The 8,418-nt window shown below is 49.6% G+C and overlaps 4 protein-coding genes across 4 annotated transcripts; 3 read left to right on the plus strand and 1 right to left on the minus strand.

The window, feature by feature from the left end:
* Window positions 1-480: 480 nt before the first annotated feature.
* T310_9996 (uncharacterized protein) lies at window positions 481-1,067 on the plus strand (the record flags this gene model as incomplete). Its single annotated transcript, XM_013467583.1, has 3 exons — window positions 481-523; window positions 697-931; window positions 1,034-1,067. The coding sequence occupies 3 exons, from the start codon at window positions 481-483 to the stop codon at window positions 1,065-1,067; spliced, it is 312 nt and encodes a 103-aa protein (XP_013323037.1).
* A 1,278-nt stretch (window positions 1,068-2,345) lies between these two features.
* T310_9997 (uncharacterized protein) lies at window positions 2,346-2,907 on the plus strand (the record flags this gene model as incomplete). The annotated part of the gene is made up of 2 exons (XM_013467584.1): window positions 2,346-2,420; window positions 2,473-2,907. 2 exons carry the CDS (start codon window positions 2,346-2,348, stop codon window positions 2,905-2,907), a joined length of 510 nt encoding a protein of 169 aa, XP_013323038.1.
* Window positions 2,908-3,850: 943 nt separating this feature from the next.
* On the plus strand, window positions 3,851-5,596 carry T310_9998 (Uncharacterized protein; the record flags this gene model as incomplete). Its single annotated transcript, XM_013467585.1, has 4 exons — window positions 3,851-3,853; window positions 3,903-4,283; window positions 4,346-5,336; window positions 5,514-5,596. 4 exons carry the CDS (start codon window positions 3,851-3,853, stop codon window positions 5,594-5,596), a joined length of 1,458 nt encoding a protein of 485 aa, XP_013323039.1.
* A 1,265-nt stretch (window positions 5,597-6,861) lies between these two features.
* On the minus strand, window positions 6,862-8,389 carry T310_9999 (Exosomal 3'-5' exoribonuclease complex; the record flags this gene model as incomplete). Its single annotated transcript, XM_013467586.1, has 3 exons — window positions 6,862-6,901; window positions 6,969-7,966; window positions 8,030-8,389. Coding segments are annotated over 3 exons (1,398 nt in total), but the record flags the coding sequence as incomplete, so codon positions are not given.
* Between the last annotated feature and the right edge of the window lie 29 nt (window positions 8,390-8,418).

Here is an 8,418-nt window from a genome sequence, read left to right on the forward strand (position 1 = left end):
GCATCATGCTTTGTTTTTTTTTGGAAACTGTGTTCACCCAATGGAAGGTTCTTTTTTAAGCCTCATGTAGCATCTCTCTCCCGCTGATTATTGCTAAGTCTAGATGCAAAGAACAGGATAGATGATATAATAAACGATATGAATCATATGATAGGGCATCTAGGTGGTCGGAAAATACCTATGAGTCTTCCACTGTGCTTGGCCCTTTTGGAGAAACTATACACTGGTCACATGTACTCCGTGCATAGGATGATAGAGTTAAGGAACTTTGGACTTGATTAGTTGCAGATCAACATCGTCATCTCCGCATACGTGTTGTGTGTCCATGTAGGAGGGGGAAAGACCTGGGGAATATATGAGGAAATATATATATAAATATAACTTCGGCATTTACTGCGGATATGATATCCACATGAATACTTGGATGCCATTCAATTTTCGGCACAATCCAATTCCAATTCTGCATATTTTCTCGCCATCATGATTACTAACAATCAGGTTTACTCCGTGAGGACTCCAATATGTACCTAGGCAGATAGCAGCACTCACTTATGTACTCTCTACATATATCACCGTCCTAAGGGTGTTAGCGAGCCATTATTAGGCCGCTGCTCGGACCAGCAGAGACACGGCACCGTTCTGCGCCACGGGACGCCTAATTCAAATTGAGGGTTCTATGGTTGCTTATCTCAGCAGCTCAGGGCTGTGTGACCGCCAGCAGTGTAGCTATTTTTATCACATGGCAACTTGGCCGTTGGCAGGAATCAACAACCAGCTCATTATTCTATCGTGTCCATAATAGCTCCACCGCTGGTTCTATGGTTCTGCGGTCTACTTTACCGCCTACTTTTTGTACTTTACCCTGGACAACGGAAGCCCATGTTAATAAGACTATCGGTCGCCATCCCCCACAGGGAGGCGACACTCGCACGTACGTGGACCAACCACGAAGTCTAGCCCATGGACAGCAGGTCCAATCGCGTCTGCTAGAAGATTCCTGTTGTTCTCTTCTCCAATAGTAACAATTGCCTAGGTACCGAGGTACCTCCCCTACGGTAATTAGGTAATTTCAGTCGTGGAGTCACTTGTAATGTACGGAGTACCCTGTTACACTGTACTTTGGCCATGCACCTTAATTTCTAGTGTACCTCATGATGTTGATGATGAAAGAAAAATGTCAGGACCCGGGTAACAATGAAAAGAGTGATGTTATTCTTACCGATGGTGCCATCGATCTGATACGATTCAGGGCTTTTGTTTCGGGGAGCAATCTCAAACACGCCCGAATCATCTCATCCATGTCCAGGGCAAATCTTAATTAACGTGAAGCTGTAAGGAGATTAGATAGCGATGCAGTTATTATTGCCTGAGGCCCTAAGAAAGAAAGGGAAAAAGAAAGGGAATCTTGGCTGCGAGTGGCTTGATCATGATCGTTTTGGAGCAATATTATTACCTGGTCCCCAGGGACCTATAGCCGTGCAGCACAGTGGCATATGACTGGTCCACTGACTGAGGTGTCACGAGAAGCAGCATGACAGCTGCCGTCTCCTGTGTTCGCAACACAAGCCCTTCCCTACTCCTGCCTTCTATCATGCAGTTCTCCTTTACCCCTGCGTTCTGCAGGTCCTTTCTATAGGTCTCCTGTGTGTATGGCGTCTCGTTACGATTATCTAGCCAAGAGACAACCCATTGAGGCTCTTATGGTCGGTGTAATACAATTTCGCTTTCGAAACGGGTTGTCGTACGACAGCTGCATCGCCCCGATGGCGACACCGATGGCGATACTATGCTCAGCCCAAACGCGTATGCGGCTAGCGACTAGGACAGAAGGATAGAAACGCGCAGATGAAACTTGTCGAAGCAAACTAGGCCGCTTACGCAGGCTGAACAGCGCCACCCGGGCAGGAGGATCGGAAAACGAATCAAGGTGGAGATCCACACACTAAATTGGGCGCGGGGGGCGTGCAGGGCTGGGATCTTGTCGTGGTCTCGACTGGACCAGCAGCGAATGCGAGACGTCAATCAGAGACACTCTGCTGGCTCGTATGGGACAAAGCCAACAAAATGCTGGCCTGCGGAGGAGAAACATGGCCCTTGGCGGGTGGATCCCATCGCCAGAGTTGCCTGTCCCTGGCCATAAACTGACATTTGCAGGGGATGTGGCAGGGCACAAGCATTGCTAGGTTGTTGCACTGGACAACTGGTCCTCTGATTTAAAGGCGACCGGACTCCAGCATCGTCCACTTCCTCTCCTCAGTCCCTTGACACCAGTCTCGACAGCAGTGCCGTGAATCAGTCATCACCGAGGTCGTTGCGAGCCTTATACTACAAGAAAAACATTCAAGATGCGCTCCTCCATCCTTACCCTCGCTTTCTCGGCTGCTGCTCTTGCCCAGCACTCTGCGTCTCCTAGTGAGGTGGTGAGTATCGCCTGAGATCGGTCTGATTGTGACTAATTTCGCTGCTCTGTAGTCTAACCCCGCTACCCAGTACCTCACTGAGACCAACTCGCTGGGTGCCGTGACCGGCCAGCCGGAGGTGGTGACCTCTCAGCCCGCTGTTGTCACTTCTCAGCCCGCCGTGGTGACTTCGCAACACCCTGCTGCCTCTCTGCCTGCTGGCGTTTCCAGCATCCCGGTCCAGGTGCCCTCTGCTAGCAGCTTCGTTACCGTGGCCAGCTCCAAGGCTGCCGCCTCTTCTTCTCAAGCGAGCGCCTCCGCTACTAGCAGCTCGAGCAGCTCTGACACCACTACTGCGTCCAGCAGCTCTGAGACTGGCTCCTCTTCTTCCTCTTCTTCTTCTTCCAAGCCTAAGTCTTCTTCCTCTTCGGCCGGTGCTGCCATGGCCACCGCTGGTCCTCTTGGCGTTGGCCTCGTCGCCGGTGCCGCCGTCGCTGCCCTCCTGTGAGCGGCTCATCCCGCAATCACCTCACTTCCTGCTGTACTCTGCATGATACCATGAAGTAATGAGCTGGGGGGTTTTGTGGTTTTGGGATTTGGACAATTTCTTGTGGTGGTTCTTCTCTTCTTAGGCAATAGTGCCATACAATTCGGGGTGGGCTTGTCCTGCTCCCGGATTCGGTGCAACAAAGGCATCAATTCGACAGGACATAGTCCATCCCCTTGTGTACATGCATCTTTTCCTGTATACAAAAGCCAATAGTAATTTTAATGAAGGGTTAATGGGTTCCTGGCTTGTTTCGTTGTTCAGAGTAAGGGTTTATGGTATTGTCGCCGATAGTTCGGCCATAACTGCAATATGGTATAAAATGTAGCCAACTGGATCTCTTCGTAGGCATTCCGAACTGGATCCTGGCGGAAATTCATTGTATAAACCTCAATAATGAGTATTTTTCCTTGCATCTTGCTGCTGTGATTGATAGAGAAGGCAAGGGATGACAGCGCCATACCCGTCTAGGTAAAGTAATTAGCCAGGCAAACAACGCAAACAACCAAAACGCGAAAGGAGCGCGTCGTCTCAGGTGACTTTCCTCTTTCGGCGGCCACGGACGCGTAAGGTTGTTGTTGTCCGTATCAGGACTAGCGTCTAGACCGTCCTGGCCCACGTCAGAGGCCCAAAACAACCGCTTTTCCCGGGCAACCTGCGCAATAAGCATCATCTTAACTATCATCGCGATCTTATCCTGTGCTAATATTATAGAGCTTCGTGACGTACAGCAACGAATACTATTTACCGAAAATTGAGCCGCTTATCTTATTTTGGGATTGGTTGTCGTTTGAGACAGGGACCAGCAGCATCTCAACGACCAGGACAAGCAACGTGACCTAGAGAGCTCGTTTACATATATTTACTTTCATTGACGTTGCAAGCTGCAACGTCAAAACTCATCATGGTAAGGACATAATCACAATCGTGAAAACACCCAATACACTCGATAACAGGATTTACCTGTTTATGCGAAAGCTAACGTCGACTATGATCAGGTCTCGAACTTGCGTCGCCTCGTCGCGGACCATGCCGACCTTCACAATTCCGACCTTCCTCCAAATTACCTTTTCCCCAGCTCAGATGCACACTCTTCGGCAGGCGACGACCTAACCCAGCTGACGGTTCTTCTGACTGGACCGTATGGAACGCCATACTCAGGCGGTCTCTGGCGGTTGCATCTGAAAATCCCGGAAGACTACCCGCAGAGCCCACCGAAGGCTTTCTTTAAAACCCGTATATGGCATCCGAATGTGGAGGAATCGACGGGCGCTGTGTGTGTCGACACACTCAAGAGAGACTGGGAGCCCAAGTTGACATTTAGAGATATATTAATTGTCAGTATCCGGAGAGGTCTTGACTGTCATAGAAACTTGCTAATACTTCTTGACCTGATCAGACAATTTCGTGTCTCCTGATCCATCCAAATCCAGACTCCGCATTGAACTCGGCAGCAGGGGCCTTGTTGCAGGAAGACTATGAGGCATTCGCCCGTCAGGCTAAGCTCATGACGTCAATTCATGCTCCGATACCACCAGAAATGAAAGAGGCGGTCATGGAAGCCAAGCGAAGAGGCGAAGATCCACAAATGGCGATCCGCATGGAGGAAGATCTGCAACCGGTTGCTGTTCGCAAATCGACAAGGGCAACGTCTTTGATCATGAAAAAGAAACCCACCCAGAACCAGGAACGGTCGAGTCAAGGCGAACGAGAATCCCATGAGCAGGGTTCGGTGGCCAATGTTTCAGACGACGAGGACGACGACCCGGCGATAGCCTCAAAAGAGAACGATCCGTCCTTATCCCCATCTCCGGTGACCATCCCGCCGCCAAGTCCCAGGAAAAATGTCCTGGGAAAGCGGCCACTATCTGTTCTAGCAACACCGATTGATACGGACATAGTCATGGCTGATACAGACGAGACGATGTATGATGGAATGACTCCTTCAGAGAAGAACATCGCAGCGAACAACAGCAATACGTCTTCACAGAGGGGAGACGGCTCCTCTCCGAGGAAGTCTCCGAAGTTATCCAACCTGAGCAGCGGTCCCAGCAGAGTACCGTCTCCAAACACGACAACAATCCTAGCCTCGAGAACTGGTGCCCAAGGATCTTCTCAATCGCAATACGCGATCTACGAAGACAGCCATGGAAGCCTTACCAACAACCCTAACAATCGCTCCGTGAGCCAGGGGAAGGAGAACCTGGGAACGAGCCTGACGACGGGCTCAAAAGAGCCAGCCGCGGGAGGAGTCATCCCGAAGAATGCTGGTACATCATCGTCGTCATCGTCATCATCATCATCATCTTCCTCGATAGCCACAAAACCTCTGGCACCTAATAAGATCACCAAACCGATCTCAGGTCCTCCCCGCAAGGCCGCTTCGTCGAGTACGAAAGCCAAACCCAGAGTTGGCGTTCGCAGGCTTTAGCTTTGGTCTCAGCTTGTATATTGTTCGGCCTGATTTCCATCCATCCTGCTTACTATGACACTCGTTCCCAGCGGTGCAAATATTTCTTTTTCTTTTTTTTCTTTTATTAGGCGGGCGAGAAAGACGGAAGACAAAGAAAGGGAAAGACTTAATATTGATGACGACGTTGACGATTTTGATGATGATGACGATGACGACGATGAAATGATGAATGAATGAATGAATGAATGACTGAACGACTTCATGACATTGGAACGAAAGACATACAGACAAACCTGGCGATAGACCAAAGACAACAAAAAAGAACCAAAAGGGATAGGATAGATTAGACCAGTGCATTTCTGGATGGGACATGGCAATATTGGGATGCAGGTTCTCTGTATCCTTTACCTTCCTTTACCTTCCTTTACCTTCCTTCCCTTCCCCTTCCCTTTCATTTTCTTTTGTTTTTGTTTCGTTTTCGTTATTAGTTAATTCCACGAGCATAATCGATTCTGGCATCATAGATAGATAGATTAGATAGATAGATTGGAAGGGGCCATTATCGGGAGAGTATGATTGGGATTAGGATTGAGATTGGGATTTTGGTTACATAACTTAGGTCTGACTCTGCGGTTTGCTTGACTACTATTATACAGTACTATCACACAAATGGGGTATTTCTTTTTTGTTTAAGATCCCTTCCTTCATCTTTGGACCGTCAAGATGGCTGCATTCATGCATGCGTTCATTCTCTGCGTCTATCCTGTCTACCCTACTCTTCTCTGCTCTTTGAAATCGACACAGACAGCAGGTCTAATCTATATATCCATGTGTCCAGGGAGTAAAAAAGGTTGCAGTCATCATATCTAGAAGATGCAAATCACCCAAGCGAAGACAGGGGTAATGTGTTGTAGAACATATGCAATTCTCTAAAACCGGTGTTATTGTTTCCAGAGGATTAGGGAAAATAGCACCTTTGCAGACAATCTTCCTCCATCACTATAATTTTGCAACTCAATACTTATACGTTCCGTCCTCCTCCTTTCTCTGTCGGTTGGACGCTTTCTCCCACACATTCTAATCAATTGCCCTTTCCCATATTCAACTGCACGTCCAAGCTTGTACAAAAAAAATTCTCTTTTTCTCTTCTTTCCACCGGCATAACACCTGTCTCCACAGGTGGAACAATTAAACGCGACCAGGGCTCATGGAATCTCTTCCACCGAAACCGTCGGTCTGAGGGAGTATGTAAACTGGACAAACGAATATCACAGGAAAGATAATTGAAAAAACCACTAGAATAGGCACAAAGATTAAAAACTGGTTGATTAGAGGGATAAGCACCGACAAAGGTAAGGTGTCGAGACGGCGAGTGTTTATAGAATTACTTATATCGACTATCACATGTAGGGGCCGGTTCGTTCGGTGAGACCGAGATGGGCGTGACCGAGGGTCGTTGCTTGGAAACAGATATACATGTGGCTGACATTTCATGCGTGGCTTCACAAGGCGTAGGGGTTCACGGACCGAATGGTCAAGCATCTATCATCACAGGTCAGTATCATTCACTCATCATTCATCAAGGGGGCCTTTTTTTTTAGGCACGTACGGAGGGCTCTTGGTTAGATCAGTCTTCAGAATGATCGGCACACGAGTCATCTCGGTCACATCCTGAATGTATTCCCCATCCTCTTCGCGAAGCTTGAACAATTTCAGATACTTCTCTTTGTTCGTCAATTTGGCCTCAGGAGTTTCACTGGCGCTGATGGCAAGCTTCGGGTCCGAGCGAGTGCGGTGAGGAGTTTGTTCGGGTTCAACGGGACCATTCCGGGTCGGCGATGGAGGCATGCTCTGGGTCGGACGGTCCACGGAGGAGTTCAGAGAAACGCCAGCCGCCATCTCGGTGACCTCAGAAATGTCGTCATCATCATCGAAAAGAGCATCCACATCGTCGGTCGACATGGTGCCCGTTTCCGTCTGCTTGCGCTGGGCTTCCTCCCTCTCTCTACGCTCTCTGGCGGCCTCGGCCTCCGCGGCGGCCAGAGCGGCACGGGTGTTGGTTGCCTTTGGACGCTCATCCTCGGGAATATAGGCCGACGACGGCACGCCTTTCTCCCAGTACAGCTCAAGAACGCGCTCTTCCTTGCGGAACTCGGCTTTCTTCAGTGGCAGCTGGTCACAGTGGACACGCTTCTCGAAGCCGTATTCGGGAATGAGAACGTCAAAAGCGGACTCGTACACACAGATAACAACTCCCTCGCTGATAAGGTCACCGCCAATCTCCTGCCTCTTCTTGTCCATCGTGCGGCACGCCTCAATGTGCACACTCTGCTCTTGAGCGTTGTGGGCGGAGTCTTTCTTGTTGTTACATTGATCCGCTGTCTTCTGAAGCGCTTCGACATCTTCAGTGAACTCGACGGCCCCATTTGACAGAATAGCCTCGAGTTGGCGATGAACGATGATGTCCGCATAGCGTCGCGAGGGGCTAGTGAAGTGAGTATAGATCGGGAGGTTCAGTGCATAATGCTGGCGCTGGTCCTCCGGCACATTACCAGCCACGTAGTACTTGGCACGTTGCATGGACTTGATCAAAAGGGTTTCCATACCCTGTTCAACAGTCAATTAATCCGATTGCCCCAACCAGACTGGCGCCGGAAGAGTGCCTCTTACCTTGCGAAGATCAGCATCCTCCACCTTGAAGAGACTGCACTGCAGAGTTCCGCTGCTAGTGGGATCGATCTCGTAACCAAGCCTGTTCATCCTCTCGACGAAGGTCTGGAAACGACGAGGGATGGGCGTAGCTTGGCGACGAAGCAATGCCTTCTCCGGCATGGCAGCGAGGAGCTTGCGAGCGACGAAGAAATTCGCCTTGTGGCTCAGCTCCTCAAACAATTCATGCGCGGGGGACGAGTCGAAGATGTTGCGCTCAACAGGCAAATTCTCATCGTCAAGCAGGAACAACAGCCGGAGAGATGGAGGGTTCGGTACACGGTTACCGAACCTCGCTTCCTTGAACTTGGTTGCGATCGCCTGGAATTACTGGTCAGACAAAAAAAAAA

This window comes from Rasamsonia emersonii, assembly GCF_000968595.1.
Source record: "Rasamsonia emersonii CBS 393.64 chromosome Unknown ctg1118621762331, whole genome shotgun sequence".
Lineage (NCBI taxonomy): Eukaryota > Fungi > Ascomycota > Eurotiomycetes > Eurotiales > Trichocomaceae > Rasamsonia > Rasamsonia emersonii.